The sequence below is a fragment of the Helicoverpa zea genome, chromosome 5 (genome assembly GCF_022581195.2).
Source record: "Helicoverpa zea isolate HzStark_Cry1AcR chromosome 5, ilHelZeax1.1, whole genome shotgun sequence".
Taxonomy (NCBI): Eukaryota; Metazoa; Arthropoda; class Insecta; order Lepidoptera; family Noctuidae; genus Helicoverpa; species Helicoverpa zea.
This window is the reverse complement of record NC_061456.1, coordinates 7,668,360-7,688,393: the sequence shown is the minus strand read 5'-3', so window position 1 is coordinate 7,688,393 and position 20,034 is coordinate 7,668,360. Positions and strand designations below refer to the sequence as shown.

At 35.9% G+C, this 20,034-nt stretch overlaps 1 protein-coding gene across 2 annotated transcripts in view; it reads right to left on the bottom strand.

Moving 5' to 3' along the window:
- LOC124630383 overlaps positions 1 to 15,535 on the bottom strand; it is a 45,982-nt gene extending 30,447 nt beyond the window's left edge. Inside the window, exons 1-2 of one of the 2 annotated variants that reach the window (XM_047164264.1) lie at positions 15,263 to 15,535; positions 5,797 to 6,032 (exon numbers count right to left, since the gene is read on the bottom strand). In XM_047164264.1, the coding sequence (XP_047020220.1) occupies positions 5,797 to 5,866 (70 nt within the window). In that variant the 5' untranslated portion in view covers positions 5,867 to 6,032; positions 15,263 to 15,535. The remainder of the gene's footprint in view (positions 1 to 5,796; positions 6,033 to 15,262) is intronic. The other variant, XM_047164263.1, reaches the window with a different exon arrangement.
- Positions 15,536 to 20,034: the final 4,499 nt, after the last annotated feature.

Sequence of the window (20,034 nt, the reverse complement as noted above, 5' to 3'; positions counted from 1 at the left end):
TATTTCCATCATTTTTACTGAATTACGTTTGTGTTCCATTTTCCTTTAGATGTCGTCCAGATGTAGTTGTTTTTCTTACCACAAAAACTTTCTTAGAGCAGTATACGGAATTCAAGGAGGGAAAGCTTTTATTGGCCCCAATGATCCTTATTACGTTATAAATCAAAGTTAGATACGGTGTCCTGACGTACGACCTTCGCAATGGTATAATGCATATTATTATTGATAGATATTATGCTCCTCACTTCCAAATTACTTTTACGTTCCAACACACTGTATCATCATAATTTTATAATCAATCTTCGGAAAATTACCTGAACCACTTACATATCCAGGAATGCTGGGATTGTTTTAAACGATTATATACACGTGTATTTTGTTAACCATACCAGTTTTTGGTTAACAAGTAAAGCAATTACCATTATAGTAGAAAGGGTTAGCAATTGAAAATGTATCCTTAATGGTGACACGCTATCTCAGTTGTACCTTTTCCAAACCTAACACAATCAGTTGCGAATGGCGGCTACCGACCCCTCCTCCCAATTGGAGTCACACGAGTGACGGTAATATGAACATTTTACGTAAGTAACAAAATAATCTATCGATTCGGAAGGGACTAAAAATATCTAGATGTCTTATTACCGAGCAAAAGCGGACCACAATCGGTCGGGAAATTGCGTATCTATAGAATTATTTTCGTACACATTTTCTCGAACAATCCCTATTTTGAGTTAATACCTACATTTATATTCTTAACTCAACTAAACAATTACGGTAACTGTCATTTACAATTTTAAATTGTTGTCTACAATGTTAATTAAAATTATTTGTCAAATTATTGAAAAGGCTTACTCGCTACGCTTAAAAGTAAATCTAGACAAAGGCTTTGGACTATATAACTAATCTTGATAATAACTTACCTAGTGCTCAAAGGCTTTCAAATAGTACCCCAAACTTGGGACTTTCATCGATTTTAAATTGAACAAAGTGAAAATTAATTTCGAAGTGGAATTAAAGTTTCCATTTGTTTATGAAGAGTTGGGAAAATCTGTAAATGGAGTGATTGAAAAGGACACCTATTTATGAGTCTTATCAATGTAACAAAAAAATAATTACAGTATGCATCCTATTCATATAAAACAGATCTTTCCTCTTTATGTATTAGTATAGACCAGCTAGTACTAATATATAAAGAGCCTTTATGTAATATACATAAGTAATTCACCTGCTGGACCTCGGTCCATGTCCATGTCCAATTTTCGGAAATCATTCCTCAGCACCGCCTAACGCATCCTTTCTAATCCAACGCTCTCTAGCTTAATCTAAAGCAATCTAGATGTATGATTGAATAATCTAGATTGCTTTAAAATACAAACATGTTATTCCAATTAAATAACACCTAATATAGCTTTAAAGGACACAGAAACAAAAAATCAATGTATTTGAGGCAACACCAATACACCCACTTATGTAGTATCATTTTAGCTCATGTCTTATACAGTAATGATTAATTAGTAAGTATAGTAATAAACAAACATACAACGTGTTGCCTAGCAACAACGCTGTTTATGTTATTTTATATTCGGAATGAATATAATACCTATTTAGATTAGGATAGATTTTAGGCTAAGACATAACATTCTCGTAAGTGATCCAATTTGATTGGTTTTCTCCACAGGTATCGAATTATATGATCACTGGTAAACTTCTGGAAATTTCCAATATATAACGAGTATTGTCACATTACATACAAAACTTTTATATCTATAATATGTTCGTTGTTCTTAATCGGTTTTATTACTTTCCCATACTTAGCCGACTTACTAACTTTTGGTAAACGATCTACAAATCTGCCAATAATTTTAAAATAATGTTTCTTAAGTTAAGTAGGTAATATCTTGAATCTATATACATATAATAAATCTGTAAAAAAACTGTGTCTGTACATTGAATATATTAAAAAAATATTAATTGGGTGGGGTTTAGAAACAGTAATGGAGCACAAATCCAAAAAAAAAATTCTGTCTGTATGTCTGTATGTCTGTATGTCTGTTTGTTTGTACACGCTAATCTTCGGAACTACTGGACGGATTTCAATGATTTTTTCTTTGTTGTATCAGTATTAAGCCTGGTCAACATATAGGCTATAATTTATCTTCAAAACTTAAAGACCTGATGCAGAACACCAACAGACCAACAAAACTATAAGAGATACCAAAATGGTGCCATAGCAAAAATTGTTTCATGTGATGAGCATTTTCAGCTGAGATAATAAATTTTAAGATCTGGAACACCTGATGTGGAACCCCAAGAGCCCAGCTTCTCTGTACCATATACAGGTATGACGTTTTAGCAAAAGTTGTTCAACTTGATAAGCACTTTCTATTGACTTATACAAATTGAAGATCTAAAACATCTGATGTGGAACTCCAGGGGCCCAGCTAGACTATAGCATATAGAGGTGTGACGTTTTAGCAAAAGTTGTTCAATCTGATAAGCACTCTCTGTTGACTTATAAAAATTGAAGATGTAAAACACCTGATGTGGAACCCCAGGAGCCCAGCTATACTATAGCATATAAAGATATGACGTTTTTGCAAAAGTGGTTCAATCTAATAAGCACTCTCTATTGACGTATATACATCGAAGATCTGGAACACCTGATGTGGAACTTCAAGAGCAATACTACACTTGAAATGTATAGAAACGAATGTTATGAAATAGGTATGGTGACACAAAACCGACGATTATCCCTTTATACACTATAGAAATATGAACTCAAGGACAATCCCCGGTGGACGTCGTTAAAAAAAGACAATCCCCGGTTCTGTGCTATACCATTGCTAACTGTGGATGAAAACTACTTGGGCTATTGTGATGGGATGCTAATGGACTAGGAATGGGGAAACTACGGGAACTATGGCACCTGCCGATGACAATGTATTAGATACATGTAAAAATTGCAGGTGGAGACTTCGCCAGCTCACTTACTGTACAGATCAGTCACTGAATAGCAACAAGAGGGCAACAGGGACATGAGCGGCTGAAGTGTGAGAATACCTCGGCGGATTTTAAATGCAGATTACGCGCTCCCTGTGGGTCACTTACCACGAGGCATCCTGCGAGCAGGGCTACTAACCCTGCTCTAGCGACTCCACTCTGGACGGCTAAGCCAAGCCAGAGGCTTGAGACCTACCCCCGTCATGGTTCACTCCGACCGGCCGGAGATGGGGGCAGTATACTCTCCCTGGAGAACTCAGTATATATAGCCCCGCGGGGTAGCTACTCCCCGTCATCAGCCTCAGATGTCCTGCGGTGCTTATAGCTCATTATTATTGTCGTTATTATCTCAAGAGCCTTTATCCCAATTATGTTAGAGTCGACTTCCAGTCACGATGCAACTGAGTACCAGTGTTTTACAAGGAGCGACTGCCTATCTGACCTCCACAACCCGGTTACCCGCTCAACCCAACACCCCTTGGTAAAACTGGTCAGACTTACTGGTCTGACTACCCATAACGACTGCCAAGAATGTTCAATGACAGCCGGAACCTACAGTTTAACATGCCTTCCAAATAACGGTCATTGGTATCCAAAATATACGTAGAAAGTACATACGAACTTAGAAAAGTTGCATTGGCAGGTACTTGCCAGACCTGGAATCAAAGACGTTCTCTGCCCTATAAACCACCACGACTTCCACTAAGTCACCACGACTTTGTTATCTATTTAATGTTTTTTACGTAATAATACGTGTAATATTTTTGCCACACACAACTTAAATGCGGACTAATTAGAATCACTACTTTTATCCCTATGGTCGCGTCTATTGCGGTTCAGTTCTCAGCGTTTTGTTTAGTCTGCTGTGCTTTTGCTGTTGAAGTACAAAAATAAAATATATGTAACGTTTCTAATGCGTATTCCGTTGTTTTCAAGTCAACGGGCTCTTAAAATTCAATATCAGACGATTAAGATCTTTGATTTTGCTGACCCCGTAGTCGCTGGCATAAGGGACAGGATCCGCGTACGAAGTCGCGGGCAGAAGCTAGTATTAAATAAAGGTTGTGGTGGATATTGTCCTGATTATCTTTCTTGACCGATATTGGTAGAATTAATCTTCGAGGTAAAATCCGGCAAAAGGACACGTAAAAAGGAGCTTACAGAGCCAGCGGTATTAAACCTGTACCAACATATTTTAGAGCTTTCTCTCTCCTAAATATATTTTGGTTACCTGGCAAAAAAAATATGAATACCTAAGTTTATAATATTATTTTGGGATTCTGTTTGAGTAATCAGTACATATTGTGTTTTGATTAGCTAGAAATACTAATCTGCGTATAAACACACATATCTACATTTTATTTTACTTAATAAAGGTTAAGAAAATATTATCTTTCGAAACCACCTACCAACTTCTAAAAGGTTCGCTTTATATTTTATTAAAAGTCTCTGTACCTGTTTTAATATTAAATATACAAGAGGTTTAGAAGCCTAAAAACCCTTCAAACACATGTAGTTACTTTATTTTTAACATAAACAGAGCGAAGGTCGATGGCTATATCGTTACCACAAAAATTACAATAGCAATCTAACGTAAGTGAACCTACGGTTTCTCAGTAAGCAAATATTTTTCTTGAACATTCTTAAAGGAAATTCTTCAAGGCGCTTTTTCTAATTCATTGATTTGAGCAAATAATATCGAATATTACAAACAAAATAAAGTTCTTGAATTTTGGAGGTGTTCCCTTTTTATTTCAGATACTTACTCGTAAATTGGAAATTGCTATCATGATAAAGCATTTTTATTATGAAGTAATATCAATCCACCTTTGATCCTGGCTCTTTATTTTTCACGTGCTTAAATATTGCAATCACTTTTATAGACATTCAGGCGTTCGCCTTTTACGTGAGACCCTTTTCTATAATGTTATATTTTCGTTAGTTATTATATGCTATAATTTTCAGATACATATATCTAATACTATGTGTATTGTAGGCAGGATGTATCAATATAATTAAGTACCGACTCGGCTTAGAGTAATAATTGATATCTTATTCAAAAGCACTTAAAGATAATTGAATTTAACTGAAACCGGAGCTAGATTAACACCTAATCAACTGCGTACACGAATAGAAATGCGTGTTCAATACATAATTACATTCTTGTAAATTATACTCGTACATATGGTTGGTTACATGATATTTGTTATGAAGCCTATCGAAGTTTCCATTTTGTACTGAGAACTTTCTCCTTGAGCAAAGGTATTTTGTTTTCATGATACTGACCTCCTGAACTTGAGCCGTATGAGTTTAGTGTCTAAAGGATCATGTTGCCTAACATCCACTTCAGACTAGCTCACTCGAAATAAGCCACATATTACAAGATGCCGAGTGGATGAAACTTAACGTAATATGGCAGGCTGTACATGATGAAAGTCTTTACCGTGCTCCATTAGACGTGAGTATTTACTTAGAAAACTTGAGGAATATAATTCTAAGTTAAATTTTGTACAGAATATTGAAATCTTAGATTTGAAGATTTTTTGATTTTGATCTAAAAACTTACTTTTGTAGTACATATGCCGTTTGTTTGTTACTTGTTAAAAAAAGTTAATAAAACGAGGTTAACGGTATTGAATACAACTGTCATTACATTTTCCAACCTTTGGGTATATCTGTGCAAAATATGAAACATATGTAATTCTAAAAACATTAGCGTCATTAGTCTACTCGTCTAGTCTCTCAAGGGAATGCCTACAGGCTTACCTAATGTTATATTAATAATGTTTTACTCACCCATTCCCCAGAAAACGGTAGCAAAGAACGCCACGAGGATGCGGCTTCCACTTGATGGTACGACCTCCATAACACCTGATGTTCCGTATCCGGAGTTCACTAACCACTACAATCCTTCTTAGTTTATAGTGCACCACAGTTCACAGTACAGTCACTCGCTCGCACAATATCACGCGATCACGAGCCTACGACGCACAATCACACACATTTTATGTCAATCCCACTTTCCATTGAACCTGAAAAAAAGAAGCTTTTATCATAACACGCTCAAACTGCGCTCACTCTAAGCGTATTATGAGGATTTCAAATGTAATATTAGAAGCCTGATTTGCGTACAAATAAAAACAGATCCCCAGACAGATTAACGTTTTGGTAAACTTTTACGAATTCCCTTTTCGTGATTGGATTGGATTTGAATCTTTGAAACATAGTAATATTCTTTGGCAAACGGATTTTTGCTGATTCATTGACTATTCAAATATTTTAGCTTCACTATAATTTATTAACGATGCTGAGAAAAAAGTCTTATTCGTTTTATTCTGATTTATGAAGTCTCTAATTTTCCTACGTCTATAATAGACCGTAACGAGGTTTTGCAAAAAAAGCTTACTTTAATTTCCGAACCGTTTCTAAAAGATCATTAGATGTCGTATGGACACATTCACTAAGATGCGACACCGCATTGTGTGTCGGCCTCAAATATTGCGCCGGAACAACTTGTGTCCGCAATTCAAGTTTTTCTCCTGAAACTTGTAACAAGTTCTCGAGTGTTTTGATTATTTTTTCGTTACATAAAAATATATTGTTTTGGCAATAACAAAGGTAATTTAGAAAGGCAAATATTTTTGTTTTATTAATCAAAAATTGTTCACAGTATTAATTAAATTCATGTTGTTGTTGTTGAGAGCGTCAATTTGAAACTAATAACACGAGCTTTATGTACCTTTTGTTTGATTAAATGGTTATGACATTTATTTCGTTAGATCCCAATTTTGTTTTACTCGAAAGTGTAAAGGGGGGCTTCGACAGCTGGGATGTAAGGGATCAGTAAGGAGAGGAGACATGAAACACAGCTGTCACCGATTGCCTCTGACCAATCTCGATGCTGGTTCTTTGTCCTCTGTTTCAATTTTACATTTATTCGGGGTTGGGAGCCGAGCCTTTCACAGCTCTTATCATATTGACACAGACGGAACATTTAATCCTTCAATTTGGCCTGCCCTTTTCAATATCAAACTCCAAAGACGAATTTTGTAAGTGAGTAACCGCGTTTGGTAAAATATTTACAAAAACAAGTTAATGAACACGCTGGAGTGCGATCACAGGGTTCTTGCATGACTGTATTGAATAAAGCTTGATTAATACATACTACATGTTGTTTCAAATATTTCAAGGGACTCAATATTGGGTATACTCTTTGTTCTAATTTCTTAAAACTGTGCCCGAAAAGACTTTTCACCTAACACTAGGATAACTCCGTAAACCACGATTACAAGAATTAGAAGTGACTAGAAGCACAATATTATGAAGTGAGAACAACGTAAAGCACTTCTTTTTCGGATTTGGTCCATAATAAATATGGGCATTAAATAAAGCTGGTGTAGACATAGACCTTATAAATTAGCTAGCTTAATACCTACCTCAGGATCCAAGACCTAATTTTAATACAACGTCGTACCTATATAAGTAAGACCTACATCTCGTTCACGACTTGCTCTCGTGAAAGTTTACTCTCTTTCTCTTTACTTCTCTTATCTATACAATGCTAAATATAACCGAGTACTTTAATTGTTTAAAACTTTCAAATGAAGAGTTCTCCGATTCGCTTATGTACACAGTTCTTCATGTTGAAGTTTAAAACCTTATTCAAGGAACGAGTTTTGTTAAGAGACAGTAGGCGTCTGCGTTAATTTGGTAGCCTTTTGTATGTTTACCTAGATATTAGGTAACTAATTCATTTGCTTATATCTTAACTTACCTACGTTTTAAGGCTTACAAGATGGTTACGTGGAACGCGCTAAGCTCTGGAATAACTGGTTATATTTTTAAAAGCTTTAACTAGTAACTCCTTATGAGACTGTTAAGATGACGTGATCCATACTATACTGTTATTGTATCAAGTCAAGAAATCACACAACAATAATTTAATAAGTGTTTGGTGTGAAGGTGCGGTTATTTAGTGTAAATAACCGCACCTTCACACCAAACGTGTTACAATACATTAGTACTGTAGTCGCGAAGTCTCATTAATCGACAGAAATAGCGAGAAAAGAGAATCCTTCACTAATTGAAAGCTTTGTAACTCCACACACCCTGTAGGAAATCAATGGTATACTGTTATACGCGTACGTAATACGTTTTAGCGGATTCAATAACTAAGTAAGTTAATTATGCTAAATTAACTGTAGTAGTGCGGTTTGTGGAGATACGCTGTGATAATATTTTAGGTTATACAAGCTGATAAAATGTGTCTGCTCAAACAAGCTATTACGATATTTTGGTTATGTGGCGTGTAACAAATTGCAAGAATCTAAAAGCTTGGTTTCCCACAAGAAATCGATATAGGCAATTAACTTTTAAAGGATAGTTTAAAAGCTTTCATAGACGATGATCACGTAACCTTTTTTCCAACAAAGTATGTGTAGTTTCCACTGCGGATGTCATTTGAATTATTATGACTGTAACATGTGTGGTCTTCTCAGTGCTCACGTAGGTATGTGTTATACAAAGTGTGCTCTGCGTAAAAAACAGGTCACTTCCCGTTTAAAAATTCAGAGCACCATAGAGAATGTTAGAAAAATTCTGCAAGTATCCTTTAGTGCAGTGTCAGTGGCTCTTATAACGACCCTTTAATTAGCAGTGGTATGCAGTGAGTTATTGAAAAACAACGCGACACGTTGCTGGGCATGTGGGTAGGCGGGTAGATCACTGAACAAAAGAAGGCGACACAAAGAGCAATGGAACACATTTTGCGGAGCGCGTCGCACCGTGTCCCATATTTCCTAACGAGATGATATGCCAACGTTTATTCTTCATGCTTCACATGAATTGCGCCACCAATGCATTTTGTTCGTGTAAATACATGATACTTTCTCTCTTACTCGTTTATTTTATGCTTTTTAATTTTCCTGTCGTCGGCTGAAACGGTCCGTTTTTAATGAAGCAACTCGAAATGACTGAAGGGGTTGAAACCTTGTTCGAATATTCTTTTAAAAATTAATATTTTACTTTGCCGTCTTCATTAAAATAAATGGTTATCATAATTAACCTTGTTTGCGTTGGAAAGGGTAATTTGTAAAACAGGTAAGTGGGTCCTTCAGGATTTATATTATCAGGTTTGTAGAAAACGCTAGGGTTATGTAGGCTGCTGAGAATAGAACAAATAAAAGCGCTACTTTTACCCGCTCGTAGTATATACCTAAGCTTAGATACACAGATTCTATGTATACCTAGTCTAAGGTTTAGGGCTGAGATTCCGATTCTATGTGCGGTCGGCATTTCAGGTTTTTATTTGTTCATCTGTATCTACACCTACCTATCTACGCTCCACTTCGAGACTTTTCGGAAAACCCTAACTTTTTTCGTTAGAAGGCTGCCTTTTTGTTTGAAGTGTTCGTCTTTTCGTCTGTGTAGATATGCGCACGTGAGAGTAGTTGAAACAGTGGGTAGGTAATAACCAAATAAATCTTCGTAATGGCCAACCCGCAGCTGTTCTAGACTAAATAAAGCGAAAAACTTAAAGAATTTTTAAAAGAATTCTCGTTTTCCAGTTTCTAAAATAAAGAGAATAATTCTATTATTAAAATTATAGTAAATCGTCGTATTACGAAACCCTCAGCGGTCGAACCCCACTTGACTGGTTTTATTTTACCTGTTCGAAGAGGTTTTTGTCTAAAATCAACAATTTATCGGGATTCTTGGGCAAAATTACAATACCCTTTTGATTTTTGTTGCCGTTAATGAAAAAATAATAAGACATTATCAGTAGGTACACTCAATTTGGATCAGAATGAAGTGAAAAAATATTTTTGTATATCAACAACAACATGACGTCACTAAGGTGATCTTCACACTGCCCCGCATCACGCTGCATCTTGCGTGTCGACGCACCTACGCGCGTTCCTGCGGGAGTGCAGATCTGCATCATCGTGCGGGTTTTTCACGCACTCACGCGCGTAGGTGCGTTTTGTAAATTCACGCACAGCGAGTTCCATTTTCAAATATACACGTCACGCCCATTCAAAATCACGCGCGGCATTGCGGGATTCAGTGTGCCATACCTTGCGTCTCGCCCCGCACCTACGCGCGGGGGTGCGTGTTTCTCCGCATGTATGTGCGTGATCCGCATGAACGCGCGTGGATGCATTTTCAGTGTGTTGGACTATGCGTGTTTTCCATACAAACGGAGATATTTCCATACAACGGAAAAAAACGCATCCACGCACTACGCTGCATCATGCGGGGCAGTGTGATAATCGCCTAACATGTCTTGTTTTTATTTGAAAATCGAATTGTTGGCTCTTTCTTTTTCTTAATTTTGCTCAACTCTTTCATTTTGAGCATAAAGTATGCAACCTGTCTTTTGGTAGAATTTGAAAATCGAACCTATTTTTTAAAGTTCAATTGTTATTCTCCGAACTCTTTAATTTTGAAGATAGCCTTCCTTTTGTTTGGTGACATTCTAAGTTTTTATTTAGCTCTTAAGGCTCTGTAGGTTTTGCTTTCGCTGCAATATGTATCAAGATTTACTTCTGTATTACGATAAAATATACGAAATACATTCAGCTAAAGCGTTTACTCTGGAAGCATCATTGCAATTAATTCATTAATCATGTTTAAGTTCATTCCACCAACTTTGACAAGGCTGACAAACTATAATGATGAGTTTAAAACTACAATAACTTAGTGGTTGATATCCGTCTGGAACTCGTTACCAAAATATTTGTCAGTGGACATAGGACAAATTCAATTACCAAAAACAACAAAAAACTTTTTCTTATAATTGCTTTCCGTACCCCAACCAAATCAAATACAAGCAAAATATAATATAATCCAGCGGCCTTTGTATAATAGCCATTTTCCCACATTGAACTGCTTATTTTATAAACACCAATTAAAATCCTTCGTCAACAGCGTTGTGCGTGATTTAATTTTTTTGCAGAATAGTCTTTTTTATAAAGAACAAAGGGATCATTAATAATACATTTTTTAATGATCTTTTTTTGTTTCATTGGGTAATCTGCTTCAAATTGGCTAATCTTCTGCCATGCATAAAGCCATAAAGCGTAACACTACATGATAAGAAGATAAGAAAGAGAGATAAAAATTACATAAATAAAAAATCATCAGATTGTAGTTCCAAGTGAAGATCTAAATAAAGGTAGCCTTACAGGATATTATTGGTCGTTAGAAAAATAAATAAATTATAAGTATGTCTTGAGCAGTATGCGGTAAAACATAGAGATTCTCAGCAACATAATGCAAAAATAATAACAAAGGTTTTTCTCGTTGAAGTGGCATTATCATAACATATGATTTAAAAGCATAAATCACAGTAAGAATCCTACTGTTGCAGAAGCTAGCAGCACAATCGATCGACATTAAAAGGCTTTTTGCGGTAATGTATCTACCTACTTCTTGGAACTTCACCGTAAAAGTAGAAAACCTCTCTAAAAGTTACCTGCACTTGTCTACATCTTATGTTTTAACTATTTTACGTAGTGCGCCTTTGTAAGTGAAACTGTTTGTTTTTTATGCACTACAAACAATGCATTTCCGTAGATAGTATCTGTATGACAGACTTCAAACTACGAGGTAAAACTATCGCTACGATCAATAATCGACTAAACAATTAGTGTCTGCGTGAATTTAGAATCGACTTCTAATCGAATCGAAAAAGCTTGATGTCTACAACAGTGTGTTGGTTAATCAAAACACCATATCGATTACCTACACTTCTGAAGACTAATTGATAATTAACAGACTCGAAGTTTCGTAGTGAAGTTTCATTGATCGATCGTTAATCACCAATGATAATTAAACATAATCTAAGCTTACCCATCTTCAAATATTAAAGACTAGTTTAAAATCTGAATATCTACTAATATATTGCGTATTTCATTATCATTTACAACCAATAGCTTTGTTCCCATAAATGAGTTTTGATAGGTTTACCACCATAGGGGAAATACAAAAGATTAGCGTAAACTCCGCCTAGTAACCCCCGACTGGCTGATATGTAACAAAGTCACGGAATAGATCCATTTCGCGGGGACCCAGCCGATCGAACCAGAGACATGTGTACGAAACGATCTGAACATTCGCACCAAAGACGATAACCGCGAGCCAAACCCACTGTGAACGCAAAAGCAATTAGTAAGTAGCTACTTTTAGCAGTAAGTACCTAATAAGCCATTTAGCGTGTGCAAAATGTTGGGCTTAACAGTTCCCTCTTAGATATTGTCTCAAAAGTTAAATGCACTTTGGACGAAGACAACTCTACACGCTAAAGTTTCGAGATTAGGAAAAACCCATTTTTCTTATTTTACTTGAATGTGCTTGGAACAAGTTAAACTTTGACAATCAGCTAAGTCCATCCACCTGCACAATAAGTCAGTGGGTGAGCCTCAACTTTATATTTGTAATTTCAAGTTCGTGAAGGACTGTGCGAAATGCCGAAACTTGCTTACAATTAACGGAACATTGAATTTATATTGAAACTTAAACTTAACATAGTTCAATTTCGCTGTGGTTACAATAAATAGCAAGCTATGCAATTTATTTATTTTATTTGACATTCGAAATCCTCCGAGGTGGGGGCATACAGAGGTGACGGGTAATAAGGCCTGGATAACTTTGAGCAATTTAGCATAGACTTTCTACGTTTGATGCCCTATAAAGCTGAAGCTGAGAAAGCCGATCGCTCCACGTAAAATTGGTCTCTGGTGTACAGACCTCTTTGAGATTAATCAATATTTCTCTCAGACGCAATCAGTTTTGATTGTACTACTAATTAAATATTGGTATTTAATTTTAATATAAAACCAAAATAATTCGATTAAAATTATTAGGTATGATTAGCTAGAAAATGGCTCGTGGTGAGCAATCCCAGTTATTCTCAGTCCTAATTCCACATTCAGCTACTATTCAGCAGATATCTGTTACTAATTTCATATGTTTTTTTTTTCAACTTACTGTCATAAAATCAATAAATCCAAAACAAAGCAATTTTTCAAGATCATTATGACTGTGACCGAAGAAGTTTAATTTTTGTACCTTTGACAGCCAAACCAGTGTGACTCAGTATGACCGTAAATAAAAACTTCAACAATAACACCGCTATAAGAATAATGAGATAATCCATAAATAATCCTCCTCCCCTCGTCCCTCAAAAGATAGTCCATTTGAAATTCATACTTTTTTCTGAGACTTTGTGGATGATGTTTCTAATCCAAGGTACTAGGTACTATATAATCTCTATGGAGCTATCGATTGCATATACCACCAATGTATTGGCTTTTTGTTACTATTACATTAGGCCCAGACTCCACCGAAGCGGAGCGTAGCGCAGTTTTTAAACAACCAATAGAATTTCTCCGCTCAGGGATAATACTGAGTGGGCGGAGACAAAATGTTTAAATAACAACATTCTATGGGTTGTTTAAAATCTTCTCCTTTCTCCACTCTGATGGGGTCTGGGCTTTCGAAGGGAAGATAATAGTTTGAGAGCTTCAAGTAGAAAAGGGAGTGTTTTATTTTCAGTATACAGGCTGTATATATTTTTGAAAAGATGAACAACCATAACAGTTAAGTTTGATACCCTCTGGAATAAACTGCCTAACTAACCCTTCATAATTTAATAGAAACCGATTCAATTACGGGTTCACGTTGAGTCTATACAACCGGTCGTCATTTATTTACCGTCTAAAAATGTCCAATTGAAAATTCATGCACACAATGTTTGCCAACCCATATTTCGTTCCAAAACAGGTAAAGCAATTAACGTTACAAAAATGATTTAAAAAAGTATGACATGGCCTAGGAAAAATACTCTTCGTATGTGAAATTGTTTTTAACTCTTTTCGATTTAAATTGGTAATTCGCTATTGAAATTCTAAAGGTATTGATTTCTTTTAAATGTAATCTCTCTTTTTTATATACTAGAGAGACTATGATCTTGTTTTATTTAGGAAAACGAAGAGTCATAATGACGTCATATGGACATTTTCAGGATGGTGGACACTCCAAACGCAGCACGATCTTTATCGGACAAGCTGACCACCATTTTCTAGTTAACTTTATTAAACGAATCTCAAAAAATGAAACAGGTATGTACGAAGAGTCATAGTGACGTCATATCGAAAATTCCAGGAGTCAAGCATTAAAAAACGCAGCGGCACCAAAATTTGCGCATTCGAAAAGTTTGTCGGACTCATCGTAAGGAAGGCACTCAAAAAGTCTTAAATGTATATGTATCAAAAAAAAATTTGTTCGCCGGCCTGGGGACTAAGAAAGTTTACTGTTAGGTTCTACGTTGCTACGGAAAGCGACGGTTACTTTGGTGTAATACATAGTTCATTTAAAAAGTTTAAACATAGAATGTAACCAAATATTATGAAGCCATTCCATCCAAATAATTCCGGGCATTTGGGCTCCAAAATTATAAAAATATAATTACTTTTTAATTAGTCAAGCTATTTCAGAGCAGCCGGCCTCTTTGAAATGCTATAAGAGCATTCCGATTATATTGAATGCTAAATGAATTTAGTTATAAGGGAGACGAGGCGATAAAATTGATTGGGGTATAAAAGCAATTAAACAAAATGTGTTTAACCGATTCATTAAACAACGATTCAGATTGGATGAATTTAACAGTATTTTCTGCGTTACTTTATGTAGATAGCCAGTGATTTAGTAGAGAAAAGGGAAAAGAGCCGGCGGCTAAAGGTCGATGTATCGGCGATTCGGCAGAAGGGCCCACCGCCGAATTCCGTAATGAAATCGACCACGTAATGGTGAGCCTTTTGTTCTGCATTTTAATCACGCCACAATTGTTTCAGTGAACGAATCCGTTCAACTTACATCTGTCCCTATCTTTGGTGACGTAATAAAATTGACCCTCAACTCGTGTTCTTCCTAATTACGTTTTTCGGTCCTATTCCGTTTGTTAATTGTAAATTGACCGATAACTGATTTATTTATGTAAAAAAAATATTATCCTCAAATAGATACATTTTGGGAAATGATTATATTGCTGTAATAGTTTACATTGTTTATACATTATTATTTTATTAAAAACCTATTTATTTTTATATGTTATTTACCTATAACGATTTAGTCGTAGTTTTATGACCTCAAAATACTGATTTCTTTTATAACTTTAACTGTCAGCAGGCAAGGCTAATGATATAGAAGTGCCAGTAATGGCCAGTATTTTACAAGAAAATTAACGACATCACATTGATACCTACAAACATCCAGTGAAACAGTATCACGAAGTCCTTCAAAAAGTTTTCCAGTTCTTGAAACTCGCACAAAAAAGCGGTTAACTTAATCACTTCATAGTCCGTAGTGTTTATGAATTAATTTTATGAAAACTTCCATCTGGGGACGCGTCTAATTAACTAGGTCCGTGGGCTTATTTGTTCGACTGAGTTTTGACAGACAAGTGACGTAAATTAGAATAAGGGGGTTGTGGAGCAGAGCGGTGCGCGGCGCGTTCGTGCGGTCGCTCGCCCCCATGGCACTGGCGCGCGGCCCGCTCGGCGCGGCGGCGCGCACGACCCGCCAGCGCCGCCCAGCGCGCTGCTAACTCCGATTTCCGTAGCGGGCTAAGCCGAAGCTTTCCTAGATTGTGTGGCCTTACTGAACATTAATTACACCCAACTTAGTCTGATTAAACCTTGAGGAATTATCCGGATTGACAAAATTAACTTTTAACTTAGATTTATGTCGTTTTGTTCAACAATGTTAGGTCGCGGGGGGTGTCGGCAAAACTTTCGTAATCCTTACAGGCAATATTATTATATTTAATGGATTTATACGGACCCATACCTAGTCATTTTCTTGGAATAGTGGAACTTTGCCAATATCATTTAAATTTAATTTAGGGTTGATTATGAGCCATGTATAGTTTTACATTATGAACAATGTAGTAGTATTAATTAATTAGCGTTGGAAATGATATTTTCAAGTACAAAGAGGTAGGTTATGCTATATTTTCAGATACTTACATAAATTAAAAATAACACTTATTTATAAATGAACTAAGTAGTATTTTCTAATTCTAATTTTATACATGTACACGCACAATAAAATGGAAAAAGCGCATTGAAAAGGTAATATCGTTAATTACAATTTCATTAGTTCAGCAAGATCGAGCGGGTGAGTCGTGAAGATTAATTACAAAACAACTTTACTGGCGAATATCCTCTAAGAATGTTGATCAAAACAAAATTTGTAAACGCTGCGAGCACGTCGGCGCGGCAACTATTAAATTAACAATGCCCAGCGGAATAATTATGAGGGCCAAATAGGGTACTTACCGTGAACACTGCAGAAGTATTATGGAGCAAATAGAAGAAGCTCCGAGTGGAATAGGTAATAATAAATTCGGTAGCGGTAATCGTCATCAATCTCCAGGCAAGTGAATATTGTTCCACATTTTGATTCGCGCCGCATATGGCGTGACTTGTGACGTAATTGGCAAAGCTTTCGGCACAGTTATTAAGAACAGCTGCACACTACCTGACGGATCGCGAACTTGACCAATTAAAACTTCGACAATAATAGTACGAATTATTTTATGTCGATAAATACGTTCCATTTCAGTATTGCTCAGTTTTCGTTCGTTAGGTATAATAAATTAAATTAACGAGACCATAATATTTGCTTTCGGATAGTAATTAATTTATTACGGGTCTCCACCTAACTGTAATTTAAGGGCAGTATTAATAGTTATTAAAACGTATTTAACCACTTGGGGTGAACCATGGAATAGCGAAAACACAATAATAATTATATAATCAAAGGAATATTATGAAAGGAAAACGTGTTACATTTATTCGGATATTAATAAGAAGAAAATAAAATAATGTTTCCTCGCAGACAGCCGTAATAATAAGTTTTGGCAGAAGATGTTCTGACTGTTGCCATATTCCTTGAGAAAAACACGACAACGTTTATTGTGTCTACTGCGTTGTTTGTAATGTTTTGTTTAAATTTGCTGTAAGTAGGTAGGCAAATACAATGTATGATTCAGTTTAAATCGTATAAAAAACATTTGGGATAACAAAACAAAATATAGGGATCCCTGTGGACCATTGTTAGCACATGTTGCAGAATGAGTTATTATTTTCCGACACGCATTATTTATTGTTGTCCCAATCCCAATACAATTTTTTCACTGTCCAACTCTGTGAGTAAGCATAATACGTTTCTTTGCATGCGGAAACATTTGAGTAATTTATGGAGACAGACACAATAGTTGCCAGGTAGATAATATCAAACATGCTCGAAACATAATTCATTATTTGTAGACAAATATTTTCAGATAATGATAGTCAAGTATCAAAGAACTCGTAAAAATGAAGTGTTTTTATCATATCGATTGCGGAGTAAACTGTTAGTTCAATGAACACTTTATTTAAAGCATTGGAATGAAAGGGCTCTCCAAGTAGGTCCACATTAAACTTGTTTATGATTTAGTTGGCTCCTGTGTTTATAATAAAGCTGAGATTAATGGCGCGAGAGCGGCTGACGCAGCCGGCTGTCCTACATCCTCGTTAGATTTTTTATATACACTCGTCCTTTTATTCGGAAGCCGACCGCACACGCCTCACGCGTTTTATTGCTTCTCTTTCCGATCTAACAGCGGCGAGCATATTTTGATATTATCTTCAGTATAAATTATTAATATTGCACAGGATCTACATGTAAGTCTCATTTTGACCAAATAAATATATAGTGTTATAAACAATACATTGTGGCCGCCCGTAGGCTGACCAGTTGCAACCTATGGAAATCTCAAATAAAAGTTGCGGGCCGCAGCCGCTGTAGAAAAAGTTAGGGCGGCGACATCCGTAGCAGCCGCCTAGCGCGGGTGTGAAACATACAAACTTTCCTACACTAATGCCTACTAGACAAATAGCGGATTCTTTGTTACCCCATCACGCAACCGCAAAGTTAGTCAAGTTATTACGGAAACAAAAGGTGGTATCAACTAACCTGATCCCTTTCTTTAACCCGTGTCATGCACTGCCCCGCGGTATATTTACGTTAGTTATTATGACATGTTTTGTTAGGGAATGTTTTATATCTATGTATAAACATAAATACATACAATTATTTGATTTCAGAGAAAACATCTTGAACTTTCATGTTACTTTCTGATGAAAAGCAATTGTGTTTGAAGCTCTGTATGTTGTACAAAACGTTTCAAATTTACAAATTATATATTTAGTTGGAAAACATTTATTATTTATAGACTCTCGATTTAAACTTATTTCAATAAAAGCCAACTATTTTCTCATGAGTAGTCAAAGGTATTTTTCAATATTAGACTCTTGAATCGTAGATCGAAGCGTAAATATTTTCATACACGATTCTGCCACACAATTTTCCCAAGCGAGCAATTCGATAAAACGCAGGTACATTTTATAAGCGAGGCATTGCACATTTGTTTTTAAAATATTTCAATTTTCGATTATTATACAAGAGTTATTTTATAGGTCAGCTATCACTGACGACTAAAAGGTTTGTCGACAAATAAAATGAAAATCCTATTTAAAAAAACGCCTGAAATATAGTTTTAACAGATTCTGAATCCATAAATCTCGACAATAAAATATAATGGTACCAGTCATCAGTGATTTTTGAAGAATTCGTGACCTAATTTCAGTGATTATTGATAACACGTTATTTGCTTTTAACGTCATTCATTACGCCATCGAACGTGTATTATAATGTAAATAATATAGAGCCAGCTTTCATATAATAGTCTTCATGGCAATATACTCGCTATGACAATAACTACCAAAAGAGGAGGGGTTATTCATGTGGTTATTCATAACTATGCATTTGACAGGCTATTCGATAACGCTAGTCTATTATTGATGTTATAATAAATAATCCCACTGTTCTCCATTTAAAAAGTTCTCCGAAATAACTACGGGTGGATGTTGTGGAATGTTTTAGTTTTATTCACATCCATTTTATCAGTGGTCGTATAATATCACAAAACATATCTCACAATATGATCAGCTCATGATTAGGAGCCTAGATAACGACATAAATTTTATAAACACGAATGAGATTCGTAAAAGCTGGTTGAAGAAAATAATACCTACCAAATGAGAATGCAACACTAAATCTTACTTTAGATTGTACATATCAAAAGCACTGAATAAATACAGTTATTCTTGAAAGTTTCATTTCAACGTGACATCCAATCCAAGCCAACTGTGAAAACATTTTGGTACAAAGCGTGCAAAGGAGCACCCGTACTCCTTAATCATGCAACCCGACGTGTGTCAGATACTAATATTTACTTGAATCTTTCTCCATCAAATTATATTACGTAAAAACCTTTTAGGTATACGAGCGACTTTTATAGCGGCTTGTAAGGTAAAACCGCGCTCGTACAAAGTGAATTCATAAAGCAACGCATTTCGAGCGCGTCTAGCTTTCTATTCCATACTTTATCGCCTTATAGTCGGTATAGCTCGCTAAAAGCCTTATTATATCGTAGAAAAAGTGATTTCATCTGAAGATTGGCGACCACTAAACGAACAATATATCACATGCCTGCAATTTATGACCCTTTCCATAAAACCTTTTTCAACTGTAACTTTTTCTTCTAATTCATCGATAACATTACTCAAATCAACGTAAAAGGACCGTGACAAGAGTATAATTAAATCATGTAAGACGTTATAAGTACCGTAGAATAATTAACTTATCTATTATTAGGTCGGTACATGTTTGCAGGAACAGTGTCTGTTACGCTGCATGTTTGCAGCGATCTTTCACGGCTTAATTACTTGTGAAGTATGATGCATGTTCGGAGTGGCACCTGTGAGGAGCGGGCGGGGCCGAGCGCGCGGCTAGTTTATTTCGAGAACATCCGGCGGCTCCCAGCTGTCCACAACGTTAATATGACGACAGCGCTCTACACTGTCACTTCTATCCAATCTTTGTAAGTATAAATTAAATGTCAATATCGAGAAAATGAGTTTTGAA